This window comes from Lates calcarifer, linkage group LG5 (genome assembly GCF_001640805.2).
Source record: "Lates calcarifer isolate ASB-BC8 linkage group LG5, TLL_Latcal_v3, whole genome shotgun sequence".
Classification (NCBI taxonomy): domain Eukaryota; kingdom Metazoa; phylum Chordata; class Actinopteri; family Centropomidae; genus Lates; species Lates calcarifer.
Genome location: NC_066837.1, coordinates 23,720,305 through 23,738,817, shown reverse-complemented (window position 1 = coordinate 23,738,817; position 18,513 = coordinate 23,720,305). Strand labels below are relative to the sequence as shown.

At 41.5% G+C, this 18,513-nt stretch overlaps 3 protein-coding genes across 3 annotated transcripts in view; 2 read left to right on the top strand and 1 right to left on the bottom strand.

Annotated features, from left to right (window-relative positions):
- The first annotated feature begins 483 nt into the window (after positions 1–483).
- LOC108875579 (pannexin-1) lies at positions 484–7,199 on the top strand. The gene is made up of 6 exons (XM_018664588.2): positions 484–901; positions 2,605–2,726; positions 3,414–3,613; positions 5,454–5,955; positions 6,058–6,217; positions 6,336–7,199. The coding sequence occupies exons 1-5, from the start codon at positions 721–723 to the stop codon at positions 6,205–6,207; spliced, it is 1,155 nt and encodes a 384-aa protein (XP_018520104.1). The 5' UTR covers positions 484–720; the 3' UTR covers positions 6,208–6,217; positions 6,336–7,199.
- Positions 7,200–7,788: 589 nt separating this feature from the next.
- LOC108875627 (nuclear distribution protein nudE homolog 1) lies at positions 7,789–14,647 on the top strand. Its single transcript, XM_018664652.2, is given in 10 exon segments — positions 7,789–7,953; positions 8,378–8,469; positions 8,587–8,740; positions 9,245–9,393; positions 9,559–9,695; positions 11,153–11,329; positions 11,437–11,447; positions 11,449–11,523; positions 11,666–11,820; positions 12,519–14,647. Coding segments are annotated over 10 exon segments (1,050 nt in total). The 5' UTR covers positions 7,789–7,947; the 3' UTR covers positions 12,613–14,647.
- Positions 14,648–15,176: 529 nt separating this feature from the next.
- The window catches only part of myh11a (myosin, heavy chain 11a, smooth muscle), a 28,421-nt gene continuing 25,084 nt past the window's right edge, over positions 15,177–18,513 (bottom strand). The window contains 8 exon segments of the mRNA XM_018664651.2: positions 15,177–15,704; positions 16,601–16,773; positions 16,887–16,995; positions 17,154–17,362; positions 17,456–17,579; positions 17,679–17,767; positions 17,853–17,981; positions 18,334–18,495. Of these exon segments, the coding sequence (XP_018520167.1) occupies positions 15,575–15,704; positions 16,601–16,773; positions 16,887–16,995; positions 17,154–17,362; positions 17,456–17,579; positions 17,679–17,767; positions 17,853–17,981; positions 18,334–18,495 (1,125 nt within the window). The 3' untranslated portion in view covers positions 15,177–15,574.

Genomic DNA, 18,513 nt, shown 5'->3' with positions numbered 1-18,513 from the left:
AAACAAACATCAAGATACACAGTATATTATCCATTATAAAACAATTCTTTGTTGTGGATTGACCCATGTAACAGTATTTAAAATAGTCAAAATGAAATCTACCTGGACTAACAGCATATGGTTCTATGATACAATTATATAGTACTATGAAGGCCGTTCTGCCTTTTATTTGGAACACATTATCTTTAAAGTGTGGTATTGGAACTTTTTTTGAACACCTGAATACTTCTCCAGGTGTTAAATGACTATGATGCCTATGAAATGATTATAGAAATTCGTTGAACTAAATATAGCCAACCCGAAAGTTAATTTCACTATAAACTAGACTAACCAATATGGCCTCAGGTCGTTTAAAAAATAAACTAAAATTTACTTGAGTGTTCATATCGTGGGCTAGAAATTCTGTTTGAATATTGTGGCAAGTGCACTTAACGGCACAACTGCGCCCTCTGGTGGCTGGCAGGCAGCCAGCTCCCCACTGCTGCCTGTGATGTGTGGGGTACAGTAACGGGACAGCAGGTTAAACCATCAGTCTCACTTGTGAATGGAGATGGGTAAACAATAACGGCTCAGTGTTTTCTACCTTAGTCACATTTCTGCACAGCGGGGACTCTTTCGTTTGTTCAAACCTCAGACGCAGTTCGCTTCTGGCTTATTGAAAAAAGAATTGACTCTTCAGTCAATTATTAGAAAAGCACCGGCTTTTTGTTCCCTTCCGTCATGGCGATTGCCCACGTAGCCACGGAGTACGTTTTTTCCGACTTTTTGTTGAAGGACCCCTCGGAGGCCAAGTATAAAGGTGTGCGTCTGGAGCTGGCGGTGGATAAAATAGTCACCTTTCTAGCGGTGGGGCTGCCTTTGTTTCTCATCTCACTCGCTTTCGCTCAAGAGGTCTCAGTTGGTGAGTTGTGTTTAAAATTTGTAGGCATGCCCCTGTGAAGTAGCCTCCATCATCTTAGGTTAGAATCCTTTCATCGGGTCCTGGTGGAGCGTCTTTGTCTCTACCACGGCGACACACTAACCGCTGTAAGACAAGTGTGTCAATTAAAACCACCCTTATATGCAGTGATGGATGAGGCACAGTGATATTTCTGCACGTAGGTGAGTTACATTCAGTATTTAACCAGAAAGAGCGAGGTGTGAATGCCGGAGAAGGTGTGGTCTGAGTCTCCACCCTTCTGCTTCTCTCACGCCCTGACAGGGAAGCAGCCACATACTGCTGCTGCTGGTGATGATGATGGAAACTCTGGGCATATGGGCAGCTTCACATACTGACAAACTCAGCATGTATCGTAATCAAGCCCTTGTAGATAAGCTGGTGCCATATGGTCTGGTGTTAGTGTGAAGAGCAGGGGACTAGACTATCTCCTAAACAGAAGGTGGTGTACTCTGTCTGTTTTGTCTCCTCCCTCTTTAATGTAAACACAAACTCAGCTCCATTAGCAGTTCAACAGAGCTACATAATCTTCATTGGTCATAATGCCCACACTCTGTTTTTATCATCATCTGCTAATGCAGCTAGTCCTGCCAGAGACACTGAGATGAAATGGATCCATTACACTGCAAACCTTGAGAAAACATCTAGACTTGAAAGACATTATGGCCAAAATCCCACATTGATTTTCCCTATTAAATCCATTAAATGAGCCACCAGAGAGGAGGAGGATGGGCCTTTAAACTGAGAAACAGGATGTGGATTAGCAGCTTTTTCCACAGCAGACATTTTGACTTGTCATAGTAGGAAAAGCACAGGTGTTACTGCTAACATTATATCTGTTCTGTTCAGGTGTCCCAGTAAGTCAGGACAATGTGACAGTGAGACATGGAACCAAAGCAGCCATATGGAATTCAGCCATCAGTCATTTTATTATTACGTTATTATTATTACTTCCTACTGTGACATGTCAAAATGTTTTCAGTGAGAAAGGTACTACATCACAGCCATATGAAATAATGTGCAAAAATACTTATAAAGCAACCAAGCCGATCAATAGTATGCAACAGTTATTTAATCAATTAATTGATATTAGATAATCAATTAATTATCACATTCATATTTTTAAAAGTATGATAATAATATTATCTTACATAATAAAAGCAGCTGGAAATATCTCTTGCATATGTCACGTGATTATAGCTGTAAAATCATTCTACCACTGCCTCATGCTCCACCCACAAACTACAGTTGAATTATTTTAGGAACTGATGCCAGTGTAACTGACACTGTAGTTGATATAACTGGTAGTTGGTAGACTATATGTCATACATGGAAAACACACAGTAAATTGGATTTCTGTTGTTAGGATGAGCTCAGTTTGTTTAAAGCAGTTTAAAGTCTGTGGTATTATAATATGACAGATCCTTTGCTGCCAAAATATTACTGTCTGTTGATTATTTGGGTCATTTGCACAAGCATGACTGAATTGTGCCCCCATCATAATAGGACATGGTGTAATTACTGACACAAAGTATGCAGAAAACAACCCACCAACAAATTAGAGTGCAGAAGTGGGGCGACTGACAATTGTTGCAGTGTTGGTTTATTTTTGCTGAGTTACCAAAATGCCTGTTAGCTCTGACTGATTCTTCAGTTTCCTTATACAGGTACCCAGATTGGCTGCTTTCCTCCCACTAACTTCTCCTGGAGACAAGCCGCATATGTGGACTCGTTCTGCTGGGCTGCAGTGCAGCAACAGGCTGACAGTTCCCCACTATGGCTGCACAAGGTACAGACGTCCTGTCAATACAAACTGCCAGGGAGAGTGAGTGATGAGTGAGAGATGCGATGAGTGCTTGACAGCATGCTTTTTAAGGTTAGGTTAATATTACTTGTGATGGAAATCTTGTGAGCTGCTGGAAGAAGTTTCAGGAGGATACTCAGATTTCTTAAGCAGGAGAATTTATTGAAGCATGAAGCATCACTGGGAAAAGAGATAACATCATACTGTGTAATGCCATCCAGTTCTGAGAAACCATATTTAACCCCAGACTACATTATACTTAACACATATAAGGTTATTCTTCATAGAACCACATCACATACATACATTTTGAACCTAACCTGCAACATGTGTGTAAATCATGATCCTGAGGGGCATTATGGCTCTGTCTTGTCATATCCCTGAAGGTCTGTGTTTGACCTTGGTTGCTATGGTAACTGCCAATGAGGAATGGACCAGATTGGTTCAATGAAAACACTGATGATGAGTTTTCAGCTAAAGACAAACAATGAACTACTGGTTTTAGGCCTATGTATAAGTAACCTAATGAACCAGTGTCTAACGCCTGCTCAAATGTAATGATGGAAAAATTCTTTTACATTAATAGTTTCCATAAATCAAAGCTGAATTTTAGTTCTTCATCTAATGTGTTGTACTTCTGTTCTTTATTCCCTCTTTCTGTCTTTGACCCAGTTCTTTCCATACATCCTGCTCTTACTGGCCATCCTCATGTACATCCCGGCTCTGTTCTGGCGTTTCACTGCAGCTCCGCACCTCTCCTCTGACCTCAACTTCATCATGGAGGAGTTGGACCGCTTTTATAATCGTGCCATCAAACTGGCAAAGAATCTGGCATCCTTAGATAGCAAGGATGCTCCAGAGGAAACCCAGAGGTAAACATCAATTAATTACCTGCCACCAATTTTACTCACTATTTCTCTCACACATTACATACAAATTTTAATTTTAAAACAAATGTAAATCTTTTTAATGTTGCTCTACAGAGCTTACAGATGGTACACTATGTGCCATTATGGGCCATTCTGAACTTCTGACCACCAATTGCTGGGGAAAATTGGAAAGACTTTGTTTAACCTGCATTTGTTGATTTTATTGTTCACTGGGGGACAGTATAACAAGCTGTAACTAGAAAAAGCATTTCCAGTGGAAAATGCGTGTGAATGCTGAGAGCCGAATGAACTGCTGAAGCAATGCTGAAAATGGCTGAAATTATTGTTGAAATGCAGAAGAAAAACTTAAAAGTTGGAAGTCAAAAGTAATTTCTGAGGCAATGATTAAAATGGTGGAAATTAGCAGAGAGAGAGGGAAGATGCAGAAGCTTAAAGTTAAAACCAATAGCTGAAGCATTCGTTTGAATAGCAAAATTGCAAAGTTGAACATTTTAAAAAGTATAAAGAGTTGAAGAAAGTTGAATAAGCACAAATGTAAAAAGGGTAATAGTTTAAGCCTCTTGATAATTGAATGGTTTCTATAGCAGAAAGTATGCAGGATGTGTGTGTGTGAGAGTGCGCGAGTGAGAGAGTGATAGAGAGAGAAAGAGCAAGAGAGAGAGAGAGAGGAGGTGAGGGACAAACAGTTAAAAGGAGAAGTGTGTGTAATGGTAAATCACCAATCAAAATGAAAAATGTGTTAATGTGCAGGTGTCAGATGTGTGTACATGTGTGTGCGTGTATATGTGTGTGTGTTACAGGTTAAAGTTGAAATGTGTGTAGGGGAAGTCCACCAATAAGAATGACCCATGTGTTAATGCGCAGGTCTCAGTTGCATGTGTGTGTGTGTGTAAACAGCACAGAGAGCAGAGGAGATCTTAATGACCAAATGTCCATCACCTCTGTACAGGCAGCTGCAGCAAGCTGGCCCTCATTCCCAGTCACACAATACTGAGAGGTGGCTCAAACCACCTCTGGAATTTGTGTTATTGATTAAAAACCATAGCTGCTATCAATGAAATCAGGTGACTACCAGCACCAGGAGACTTTACTGAACACAGACTTGTGTCATTTGTGTAGATAAAGTGAAAAATGACCCTAGTATGGCAGTTTAAATACTGGCCTACTTTGGGTGTTATATGAAGACAGCTAAAATGGAGATCAATGGAGCTGTTGAGGGCTCCTGTTGGTGATCAGAGGGTGCTACCGCAAAAAACGTAAATCCTTTGGCATAGGGAGTCACACAGTGTGACAGAGCACAAAAATATCTACAGTTTGTGTGTGAGAAGTGAAAGGTGTGGGCATGAGGAGAGTTGAAGCACAAAAATCCATTCATTTCAATGAGAAAAAAAATTGCACAAAATATAACACTGACATGTTATCACTTAATGAAGTTGTTATAGTTAGCTACATCTGTCTGTGATTTGGTGCTGAGCAGGCAGTATTTAGCAGGTGTTTATGTTTTTTCACTGAAACTTGCTACATCTGTAAAGTCTCCTGATGAGAGTGGTGAGACTGAACCAAAACAGCAAATATAACGTAATGTAAATGTAATGCCTGCCAACAGATATAACACTAGTGTGGCAGCAGTTTTCACCAACAATATCTAATTATTCTACAAAACCTTACCTCATCAGAATAATTTGGAAGATGCTATAGCTACATCAAAAATCAACATTCTTATTATTATTGTTATTGTCAATAATAATAATAATGATATTACAAAACAAGTGACCTCGTTTCATTTCTTTCTAAATGTCCATGTGCCTTTATTCCTTAACAGTGCTCTGGACCTGACCGAGGGCTGCTTCAAATACCCTTTAGTGGAGCAGTATCTGAAGACCAAGCGCTTCTCTCACTGCCTCGTGGTCAAGTACCTGGCATGCCGGGGCCTGACGCTGATGATCCTCTTGCTGGCCTGCATCTACCTCAGCTACTACATCCGATTGGCCTCCTTCACAGATGAGTTCCCCTGTGACCTGCGGACAGGAGTGCTAAAGAACGACAGCATGGTGCCGTCTGCTGTCCAGTGCAAGCTCGTAGCGGTGGGTGTCTTCAGGCTGCTCAGCTACATCAACCTAGGGGTGTATGTGCTTCTTGCACCGTTAGTGGTGTACGCCGCTCTTGGACCAGCACGTCAGAGCTCCAGCTTCCTCCGGCCTTATGAGATGCTGCCAGGGTTTGGTGGTTTGGGTGTGGTCACGCCCTTTTACAACGACCTCAGTATCTATCTGCTGTTCCTGCACGAGAACCTGAGTGAACTCAAATCTTTTAAGTGTTTGCAGGTGGGTCACAGCGCTGATACTGTATCTCCAGTATGGTGGTTAAATTGTGTTACTTGTGTTTGCTGTTGTTTTGCAAAAGGAGTTAAAATGTTTTATTTACAGGTGCTTGAGCTATTGCAAGAGAATGGTGATGAGGGGTTAGACACCATGTGCTTGCTGCAATCTCTGGGTCAGGTGAAGACCGACGTTTTAGACTGTAAGAAGATGTGCCCACGCAAGGACAACAAAAAACCTAATAAGCCTGAGGAGTGATTCTTCTAAGGTGAAGGAGCACATTTACTCTGTTTTGTCCAAGTGTATTTAGCAGCACAGTACATGCTAGCATCAATGAAAGCAATTGATTATGCTGTGGATTTAACCTTGAACTTGTTTTCCTTCAGATCTGTCTGCCTTGTTACTGAATATCTGACCTGATGAGGATCAGAAGCTGTGATGGAGAAGAAGAAGAAGTGGGAGCAAACTCTATGCACTTCATTTTATCTGACATTGCTGGTGGTGTATTGACCTGTATTTATGTGAATCCCCAAGGACAAGTGACTCAGGTCTGAGGTCATCTGACCCCTGACCTTTTTTTCTGAAATGAAATTCCTACGCTACAGTTTTTTCTATAGTACATGTCACTTTTCTCAGGGTCTGAAATGCTTTCCAATTTCTGATATAATCCTTGCACTGAAATCATGCATTAGTTTTTCTGCTCTAAGAATGAAAAGTTTCTGAGAACTGGGTTTAGATGTATTTACAGTTTAGGCGTCGTAATAAGAAGATATAGTGATTGGTGAACGTTTGACCATCCAAAATAAAGTTAAATAAACATGAATTGTTACTGTTGGTATTATTAGAACCACCAGAGGCTGTTTGTCTGGACTGTAAAGCATGTGATTATTTGTCTGAAAATGTGATGTTAACCCTGGGTTGTCTAAACTGATAAGACTGATGGAAGGTTGTCGTAGGCCCCTACAATTAAAGAATGTTGTTCTGAATTATATCATGGGGTGTTTTATTTCATTTCTAACCTTTAACTCGTCATAATTTTATATATGCTACTAAACATTAATATACAATACCCTCATGTCAACTACCACATAACAGTATAATGAATATTTTCATAAACTTTTTCGTGGGGATGATGAGAGGAAAAATCAAGGGCATGTGAAAAAAAACTGGTGGGTTTTTGTTCTTTGAAAGGAATGTATAACCTGTCTTCCTTACTAATGATCATACATAGATAAATCATTCATACCTGATCACCATTTGTAGAGCATTTTTCAGTGTCTCTCCCTCATTGCTCCTATAGTACCCCACTGCTTTCATCCAACTATCAGCCATTCCCAATTATGTGCACAGTACAGACAAGCTATTCTAAAATGTATTTCACTCTCTTTATCAAACATACAGAATTCAGGAATAATTGTGACCAGAAAACAAGAAATATCTGTGCAATACAATGTAATGCAAATAACTGTTTGCAATAAATATGATGCATCTAAAGTTATATTCACACTAATAACGTCTGCGGTGCACTCACTGACTTGCTCTTTACTGGATAACAATATAAAGTGTTTCTATTTTGTTGCTCTATTACTGTAAATGAGATGGAACAGATATTAGAAACGCATTATAAAATTATTACAGAAACTCTAAACTAATTATTACCTTTAACTTCCCCTGGTTTACATGAACATGTAAGACATGTCTAGTTGTAATTGCTGAACGAACAAACAAACAAGTGGTGGTGGAGGCTCCGCCTTCCGCGGCTACAAGGTCGTTGAATAATATGATTGGATAATCTTTGGGTAACGTCATCGCTGTTGTCCAATGGCGTCCGAGAACCGAAGCTTCGTTTGTATTTGGTTGTTGAATTGAGCACTGGCGTAACGTAATGAGAGATTAGTTTGTGCAAGTCACAATACGTTTGTTGCTCAATCCGGAAAATTGGTCCTTACCTCGAAATTCATTCCATTAACAATAGCATGTTTTAATCGCCCCCCCTGTATGCAGGTGAGTCAGCTTGGTTTCTGTCTGTCATCATTTAGAGGTAATACATTCTAGCTAAGTCGCTTAGCTAGCTACATTAGCTTAGCTAAAAAACTTAGCTAAGGTATGTGCAGTTTCCAACACCGCTGTTTGCTTTAAAAAGTAGCAACGCTTTCGTTTCCCGTCTTAACATTTTATTATTCGCTAGAAATAAACACAACCCACATTTATGTTGTTATCACTTTCTCAGCCTTAGTATTCGGTGACAAATTGCTTGGCGGTGGTGACTTACATTTGCTAACCTAGTTAGCATTCGCTAACGGTAATAGTTTGGTGGTGTGTATTGTAAGGATGCACATGATCCTATGTCATAGAAGGACTGCATTAAAAGCTCTAATATGATCAGTTTTGTAGTTAAGTATCCCACCCCCGTCGTCCTGACTTAAAGGCAGACATGGTAGAGCCAACATCACACAAGTTTGCATCTCTAGAAGAGGAGCTGGGCTTCTGGAAGGAGCAGGCAGAGAGACATCAGCAAAGGTATGGCACACACTACTCGTTAACCAGCTACCCTGAATAACAATATTGATCTGTTAAAGCTATTTGCATGTAATATGCATGCAAACATTCGTGAGTTAAATATTATTTTGTCTTCAGGGCTGAAGAGGCTCAGGAGGAGCTGCAGGAATTTCAGCAGATGAGTCGAGACTATGAAGCAGAACTGGAAACAGAGCTGAAGCAGTGTGAAGGTCGAAACAAAGAGCTGCTTTTGGACAACAACCGACTTCGCATGGAACTGGAAAACATAAAGGTAGAGCACCTTGATTATAAATAGGCTGTAGCCCCTATAGAGCTGGGCAGTGCTCTGGTGCTCCAGTTAGTGATGGCTGATAAAGACGTTGCTGTACCTTCTCTCAGACAGAGAAGCAAACAGACAGACACACCCACACTCACAGACAGCTTCCAGCCAACCAAAATACAGCATATCATTGCCATTGCCACTAGGAAAATTGCTGCCTAGCTATAAATCAGCTGACTGCTATTTTTGTTCAGTGGTCTATTGGGGAGGAGAACACAAATGGAAGAAGCGAATGCAGGATTGCGCTAAAAAACTCTTTGCATGCTCAAAGGTTGTTGGGGACAAGGAGGCAGAGAAAGGACACTCTATGGGATTTTTGCCCCAGCTCATTTTAAAAACTACACACATCTTCACGATTAAATCAGCTGGCAGCTGAACTGGTCAATAATCTGCCATGACACAGCAAAACTAGCATTGTAAATGTCAGTTAATTTGATGTATGCATGCTGTTTCCAGGAAAAATTTGAGGTGCAGCACTCTGACGCTTTGAGGCACATCTCAGCCTTGGAGGAAGATCTGGCTGGAACAAGAGCAGTTAGAGATCACCTGCAGAAATACATCAGAGAGCTCGAGCAGTCCAATGATGATCTGGAGAGGACCAAAAGGTCAATGTCTAAATAATCTCACTATCACACAAATTGCCTGAAATGTCAAACGACTAACTGGCTAACACTGATTGTGGTGCACATACACACAGACAGTTGGATCGCAGCATGCTACGCCTAAGCCATTGTTAACTTTTATTTGCCTGTCCTCTCTGTTTGTTCCAGGGCTACAATCATGTCCCTGGAGGACTTTGAGCAGCGGATGAACCAGGTCATTGAGAGGAATGCCTTTCTTGAAAGCGAGCTGGATGAGAAGGAGAACCTGCTTGAGTCTGTTCAGAGGCTCAAGGATGAAGCCAGAGGTATATACACAAATGTGCACTCACTGTATCTTCTCAGGTTTACAAGAACTGCTGATTTCTTTACAAACTGGCACATATGCCCCACTCAGTGAATTTTGATAGCAACATTAATTCAACAAATCCTTAGTGCCTATTTATGTACTGTCTACCCTCCCTGTTTATCCTGTACATGACCCAGTGTGCAGTTGTATTGTAGTATATGTATTTGAAAGTTAAAGGACTGTAGCAGTGTTTTACACATTGTAGCACATTTAATATATGTCTGATAGACAATTTTGAATTGTGTTTTCCAGTAATTTCACTATGGAATGAAAACACTAGTTAGCTACTTACTAAAGTGCAGTAGTCCATCACAGCAAACATCCTATTTAGTTTTATTGTCAGTATTAGCTGCTTCCCTACAAATCCAGCAGTTTGCCGTGAGGTGCAGCTGGGCTGGTAGTAAGGGTCTGTGACTGACCATTGCTTATCATTTTACCTAACATCTAATGCTGCCTGTGCCTTGACAATGCAAAGGCACAGGAAAAGAAAGCCAATCTTATCATATCATTATCAGTGGGAATCTTTTTATTAGCAACATTTTCAATTGGTATTTTTAGCATTCAAGGAGAATCAGATCATTGGTTTGTCTTTTCTTGATGGCTTTTAGATGATAAATGTAAACTAGAGAATCTCTCTTGTGCAAGTGCAGAATGTACATGTCAGCAATCAACTGGCTGTTGGTTGTAGACTTGGTGGTGTGCTCAAGTGTATGGAACAAGGAAGTGCACTAATTGGTCCCTCCTCCCTTCCTTCCCTTGTGCCATAGTTGGTCTGCCATCAGGCCCAGTGGGCAGCTGCACTGTCAAGTTTTTATTTTCCTTTTCTGTGTGCCTGTCATTCATGGTGCATATAAGAGGGTTGCTGCTCAACCCCCACCTTCATGTTGAGCTAATGGTGACTTGATTAAATCTAACTTCAGCTTGTTGACATGTTGCCATACCCACTTGGATTGGTGATACATGCTTTTCACACAGGATTACCTTGCAGTAACTGGTAGGATGTTTTCTTTGGTTATTGTTAGATTGACAGCAAAAATTTTACATCCAGTCTGTCCAGTCAGAGACAGGGAAGATGTAGCAGTGGAGGGAGTAGAAGTCAAGGAAGGTGAGGGAGAGCAGCCAAAGCCACAACATCAGTAGCTGAGCTTGAGGAAGGAGTGGAGGAATGTCGCAGAGAGAAGATGGCTGCAGCACAGGTTTATAGCCTACTCTGAGTTGCTACTTCTTCATCCTCTGATGTTGGACTGAGGGCAGACTGGATACCACAGTGACTCAATGTGGTATTATGAGAAAGGACAGGCCAAGGCTAGCTGGTTAGCATGCCAACTTCACTTTCTGATTCAAACTAAAATGATTACATAACCCCTTTAATGAAAAGCTGACTCGCAGTTGTATCTGTCTTTCTGTTTGTGGCAGATCTTCGCCAGGAGCTGGCTGTACGTCAGAAGGAAAGACGTCCATCCAGCAGCCTGGGCAAAGACACGGATCGAGCAGATCTGCCGTGCCCCTTGGCTGGAAACCCATCGTTCCCTGTTACACCCTCCAAACCTCTGAGCTCATTTGCCACGCCCCCTGCTTCGAGCATCCGACGAGGTGAGTATCAAAACGTTTAATACAGTAATAACTACTTTGATAAATAAATATAGTGACTTTGTATTAGCATACTGTGTGTTAACCTGCTTACACTGATTTTATTGCAGGTGATGGTCTGAACAGGGACTCCCCTCACTACGTCTGCGAGAATATCTGCACTGAACATTGTAGGAGAGCTGCTGAGAAAAGTTGGAGTAAGAGATTTCATAATTATACTACCATAGCACCAAGTGATTATATCCTCAGAGAACTGTGTCTTCATTGAATAGTATGATTACAGGTTTGGGTTTTGCATGTATGAAATGACTGATAATATCATTTTAAAATCCTTGCCAGAATCTGGAGTCCAAGTTGGCATCCTGTCGAGACTTTGTGTACGACACGCCTGTTAGCAGACCGGCACTTCCAGTTGGTCCTGGTAGTCCTACGGGTTTAGAAGCAGGTCCTGAGGTCCAAACTACCGGCATGAGCCCCCCTCCTCAGTATGACAGGTGAGCAGTAAGAAAGCAGTAAGGTCCAAAGTGTAACCACTGGAAAAACTTATGTTTGTGTTGGTTTATCAGTAATTATTAGTGAATAATGAGTTATATAATAAGTTTTTCTTGTTAAGGGGTGTACAACTTGTATTTTGTACTTAACCATAGGAACAAGTGTGTGTGTTTGATCATAAACTGTGATGCTGTAGCTTCAAGATCAATAATGTTTTGTCTTTTATGTAGGTTCAGTTCTGACACTGATGCTAGTGCCATGCAGCAATGCTGAATTGTTATGTTTTTCTTAAAGGTAGAACTCACTGTGTTGGCTTTATTCCTCAGACTAACTGTAGGTGTGAGCCTCTTGCAAGATGTGCATGTGCAGTGATTAAAGGAAAATTCCATTATTTTTCAACTGGAGTCATTGTTTCCCAAACCTTCACACTGGAGGTGATCAATGTAATATTAACATGACCCATAGTAAGAATGGACACATGAGAACAAGACCCACGGTGAAAGATCTTTGAATTAATATGTAATTTAAGGCATGTTTACATCTAACTATATAGATGATCTGTGTGAAGCAAATCCAATTGTTCAATCGCTCTGCATCTTTAGATTTTGTGACAAAATATGCATTTTGTGTATTCATTTTTATAGGACTGTATGGGTCAACAAATATTGGGAATAATAAATATGTTCATCTTGTTTTGCAGTTTAGTGAAGCGGTTAGAGTTTGGACCAGCTCCTCCAAGAGGGGTCCCCCAGGGTGCTCAGTCTCCACAGGGAGGCGTCAAGATCCTGCTATGAGACAAAAAGAAGAGGAGACACCTTCCTCCTTCAATGACCTCACCCCCCCCCCCTTCCCTCCCTCCCCTCCTTAATAAACTACAGGAATGGGATTTTGAACTGAGCTGTCTTCCCTTGTTAGCCACGTGCCCTGCTGAACTGTTTGAGTGAGAAAGTCGCTCTCCTCGCTCCATGCCCCACATTATCAGCGCATGGACTTCTGCTGCCTCAGGCTAGTATCACCCCATATCTATCATAGGAAGCAGTTTGTATAAAATCGAGGAATGCAGGAACCTGCTGTATCTTTGAGGCTGTGGTGGGAAGTATCTGAAAAAAATCTGTGTCAACTGATTTTCTTTCTGTGATGGATCAAGCACAACTGGGCTTTTGGAGCATTACTGCTCCCACAAAACTCTTTGAGGGTGGTTTTTGCACTTGCCCATTGATTCACTGAAGTAGGGACCCAAATTAGAGCCAGTTATATTATTAACAGCCACTGATAGTGACCCTGGTATAGGGACCAAAAACCCGGAGTAAAAAAGGATCAAATCATTTCTATGAACAAGTCCAAACCAAAGCACTGATAAATGGAAAAAAAATGATCAAACATATGAGTAATGGGTTTTGATTAAAAAAAAAAAATATTAGATGACTAGGTAGGTTGTTAATAATTTTATTAACAAGTCTGTTTTTGTTCTTTATTCTTTAGAGTATGGGCTGTGGGATTTTTTATTAAAGACTATGGGCTTGAATAATGTAGTTCTAATCAAGAATGGTATCAGTTACTTGTAAGTCACAGTGACTGGTGTGGACAAGCTAGACTGGTTAACATGATGAAAATAGTTTTTTTTTCTTTTATGAACCTTCTGACTCCACTGTTACAAAAACAATTAGTTGTGAATGAGTTAAGTATGAATTAGTTGCTGCCACATGTTACTGTTTTAGCCATCGCTGCCTTCATAAATGTTATTACCTCTTCAGTTTATAGGCCTTGCTTTACTGCAATAGTTGGAATAAATGTAATGGGTGACCTATTCCTCATGCTACCAGGCTTCTGGAAATGAGGAAATGTCACGTCCTACAGGCTAGTTTAAGCAATATCACATAGTAAATTGTTAAATTCAGTTTGGCCCAGGTCATCTCTATCACTTCTTTCCTGCCATTGCACAGACTTGTTTTAAGAGACTAGTTATTTCCTGGTATGCCAGGCTTATACACGTGAGGAATAGGTGTAGGTTTTCTGCCTCGGAGATAAGATTTGTCATGCTGCAGATTTATGAATTGGTGTTAGCAAGAACTTTTACTATGATTATTTTATTTGACTGTAGATTTTAGATCGGCAAATGTGCACTACTGAATGTATAGTAAGAATTCTATAGGTTTGAGATCTGTCTGCCATTGAGGGTTAGATGGTGGGCAAACTGGGAAAAAATGCAAAGCAATAATAGATTTTAACAGGTGAGAGATAAGCACAGTTCATACTATATTTGTGTAGGTATATAGAGCCTATATCAAATACCCATCTCCTGCCTTTTAGTAAGAGATATTGTGAATGGGGAAATAGAGTGAGTAGCAGTTTTAATGCAACATCTGTGCTTTTCCTTACAATGTTTCTGGTCAATGTGGAGTTCTCACTACTGCCATCCAGCAGCTCATTAAACAAACATTTCAGTACATATCTAAATTAACATTTATACAGCAGTCATCACTGTATACTGCACTGTAGCCTGTGTGTAGGAATTAACTTCATACATATGAGAAATGCAGTTCTTGCCCCTTTGCTGTTTAATCTTCCTCAGACTAACATGAGCTAACTGTACTGAGTAATTGTAATCTGTGACCACTGTGTACTGGGTGTTTGTTTGTATGCAGCACCTCTGCAATTGCTTCTGTATTTGGACTTTAAACTGTATGTGCCTGAGGTACTATACCCAGCTTTTATCCTGTTGGTTACAGTTGTTTTTCTATCGAACTGAACAGATGAAAAAATAATGTTCTGTTGTGATGATTCAGGAAGTTACTGACCAAGACAGAAACATTAAAAGGAGGAAATCAGCTTTTTTAAAATATCTTTATTTCTTGTGCAGGTGGTTCAACAATTAATAGATGCTAATGGTGTCATGTAAACATCAGTTGGTTACGTATAACATTAGAAGAATGAGAATGAGTTAGTTTAGGGTGATCAGGGGCATTTTAAACATGTACAGTAAATCTGGACAAAGGGAAAATATTGAAATTTAACATGTGAGTGCTGCTTAGTGCCCAATACTGACATGGGGCTCATGTTTTTATAGTTGGAGTAACCCTAAACCTTCTGTTATTACTGGACTAAAAGTTATCTAAACACATCAGGGCAAAAGAACGGTGCAAATAATATAAATTGGTGACTTTAGAAAATGTTTAACAGCTAAATATTTGTTCACTGGGGTACAAACTGAAGCACTGATTGGAAGCAGACGGGGTTTAGAAATATCTGTCTGCATATCCAATCTGTGCTGCTCTGAAACACCAACAGCAGTCACAGGCAACAGGACGACAGTCGCTGATAATAGTTACACATCTGTAGATTTACATTATGTCTCTGCTTATTGTTCTAAGGTCACTTGTTGTGGAGACCCGAGGTTTTGCTGGCAACTTAGCGTGGTAATTAGAGGCACCTATTTTTGTGTACAAAACCTTGCATAAGAAAAGTATCAGTCATTCAGTGCAGTACAAAACAGTGTAAAATAATAGGAACAGCAAATCACACATCAGCAGAGCCACCTAGTTGGTACCGAGTCCTTCTGATTGGTTTGTGTCAAGAAAAGGTGCTCTAAAACAAAAAGACAGGTCAGTACACTACTGGAAATGGGAGAAAATATATATTTTGAAGTGATATGGAGGAACTAGATAGCATAACAGGCTTTTTGAAGTTACTCTTTGTTTTAAGTGGCAGATCTCGCCCTGGAAGGTAATTTAGATGATCTGGTTATTTTGACATCCCTTACTCCGCAGACTTTGTCCCGTTGAAGTCACCCTGGGAGTCAGCCTCCTCCTCTGAGGCATCCTCGACTACCCTTCGGCCTCCGCCCAAACGCCGAGGTGCGCTACTAAAGGAGGGCTCGTTTCCACGCCTAAAATGCCACAGACACACACACACACACACAAGGCAGAGATGCAAACACATCGTCACAGTGAGAGGAGTGGTTATATGACAGTTTCTGAGGCGCTTATGTTTTTTTTTTTGGTTTGTTTGTTTTTGAAAACCACTCGGGTGTTGCACACTATAAAGAGGACTGATGAAACAGAATAAACAGGTTGTGCTCTGGTTACAGGTTAAGCACGCTGGTTATCTTTTTAACTCATTTAACTCCTGGCGCAGGAAAATGAGTTTGGTTTATGGCAATTAAACCAAGCACTGAGAAAAATATGGCCGAAAGGAAATGGTTGTTATGAAAACCAAATGGAGCGGCTTGACTTAGTGCTGAATATTTTTTAAATTACTGGTAGCTGATGAGCCATATTTCTCTCAGTTAGGCCCAATGAAAGAAATGACAGCATTAAGAGTGTGCATGGGTGAATGAAGTTATGGTAAGTTAATATAGAGATGGTGATGGGGTAACATTTAGGCGCAGAGGTACCTGCTGTGTTACTCCTTGGGTTCAGGGTTGCCTCTGGAATAGAGATGGACATGATTGTTCGCTTGTGCTCAGTAAGGCTAAATCCACTGAACTAAGTAACAGTCTTTAATACATGAAATATTTGTTTACAATCCTCTGAAGAGAGGACTGTAAATGAGTTGTTCAGTGAAATGTGATGACAAAGTGTAATTTATTTGTTTTGTGTGAAAAGACCTACTTTTTGTCTATAATATGTATTTCACATCCACAGGGTACTGAGTATTTAATGATCTGTGTAGGGTCATACAGTTTGTATGAAGAAGACACATAAAACATTCCACTGGCCCCAAGAATAAAGAAAGATAGGGAAATAGACATGGAGAGACCGATTCATTGGCCCTTTGTCTTACCTGAGTTTGCTCTTGAGTGAGTTGACCTCGCGGCTCATGGCGTCGTTTGCCTCGGTGGCTTCATCCAGCTCCCGCTGCAGCTTCCTGCGGGCGGCTGTGGCGCGCTGAGACTCCTCCTCCGACTCCTCTAGTTGCCTCTTCAGCTGCTTCATGCGAGTATTTGCCTTGTCCGCCTGGTGAGCGACGGGGTAAATATGCAGGCTTAGGCAACCCTACCAACCCCTGCTTATGACAGGAAACATCATAGAGACTCATGTTTGTGTGTGAGTGTGTGAAGTGATCTAACCTGGTCTTTGTACTGCTCTGCCTGTTTTCTTTCGTCTTCCACCTGCATGATCAGGTCCTTGAGCTTCTTGTCTTTCTGGCGTATACTCTTTGCAGAAGCCTGCTTGTCCCTGAGAAAAGACAGCAGAGTTCAGTTTTAATGATACAGACGTTACTTGTCTGTATCTCCTTGTTTTACTTGTAGATGGATTTAGATGTGATGGCTTGAAGCCACCCCCCAACAACATTATCAGACATAATGCTATGTGTGGTTTTTTTTGTCCCCAACCTGTTCTCCTGCTCCAGCTGCTCCTCCAGCTGTGCCACCTTAGCCTCCAAGGCAGAGATGGAGGACTTGAACTTGGATTTGACCTGGTTCTCCATCTCCTGGAGCTTGGCCTTCAGCTCCTTGTTCTGGCGCTCCATCTGCTGCCGAGCGCTCTCGTTCTTCTGGGAGGTGCTGCGTTCTGTCTGCAGCTCGTTGTTCAGCTGATCCACCTGTGGAGGGAATACATGCCTGTTAGTGTGACACTGGCAAGGCAGGAGTGGAGAGAGGGACAAGGTCTATGGGCTTCATGAGCCTCTGGTCACCTGCTGCGTGCTCTTCCTCAGCCTGTCGTTGAGGATCTCCATGTTGCTCTGCTCCTCCTCCAGCTCCTCCTCCAGCTGGGAGATCTTGGCTTCCAGGCGGCGCTTCTCATCTGCCAAGGCTGACCTGAACACAGGGGCCACAGAAGAAAATCAAATGTTATCATATTTGTTTTCTATGCTCCACTTCACAGACAAAAGCCAACAGAGTGGACTCTCCACCCACTTTCCAGAGGAGTTGCTGGCCAGCTCATCAGACAGCTCGTCTCTCTCAGCCTCTGCCTGCTTCCTCGCCCTCTCTGCCGCGGCCAGTTCCTAGAAACAGATTAGAGAAGAATTCTTTATTTCCAGCCTCTGCTCTCGAGCAACTTTCTGCCTTGTTAGGAATCAAATGTGTTACCTCCTGCAGCTGCATGAGCTCAGCCTCCAGACTCTTGGCCTTCTTCTCGCTCTCCTTTGCAGTAGTCAGCACCTCCTCCCTGGCAGCACGGGCATCTTCCAGCTCCCTCTGGAAGTCCTTCATCTGGCCCTGGAGGGAGGAGGAGAAACAGAGACAGAGAGAAACATGGAGAGTTGAGACGATCAGCATCAGACGTGACTTATTTAGCAGGTTTATTTACTGTACTCAGGCTTGATGTGAGTATTGTGTTTCCATATCTACTGATATCTGGCTTGCATAGTAACTATGTATTTCTGACCAGAGGACTTGAACATGAGGTAAGGTGGAAGCTGGTAATATAATCATTTAAGGTACCACCCTCCAATGAGGGACAAGTATAGAAATAGAAGGAAATGATTTGGGAGAATGTGCATCCAAAAAACCTAAAACCCTCCATTGAACTTAATCTGTTTCTGCATTTTTTCCATCTCTTCACTCTCACCTGAAGCTTGCGGAGCTGCTTGATGGCCTCATCTCGTCCCTTATTGGCTGTCTCGATTTGTCCCTCCAGATCTTTCATGTCCGTCTCCAGCTTCTTCTTGGCTGCTGCTGCCAGGGCCCTCTGTTTACGTTCGTCCTCCAGCTCGGTCTCCAACTCACGAACCTGCGACCAATCATAATC

Bases quoted from the DNA above. Each gene is read 5' to 3' on its own strand.
- LOC108875579 (XM_018664588.2), top strand. From the start codon at position 721: ATGGCGATTGCCCACGTAGCCACGGAGTACGTTTTTTCCGACTTTTTG. The intron at 3,614-5,453 runs GTAAACATCAAT...ATTCCTTAACAG, and splicing joins GCTCCAGAGGAAACCCAGAG to TGCTCTGGACCTGACCGAGG. The intron at 5,956-6,057 runs GTGGGTCACAGC...TTTTATTTACAG, and splicing joins AATCTTTTAAGTGTTTGCAG to GTGCTTGAGCTATTGCAAGA.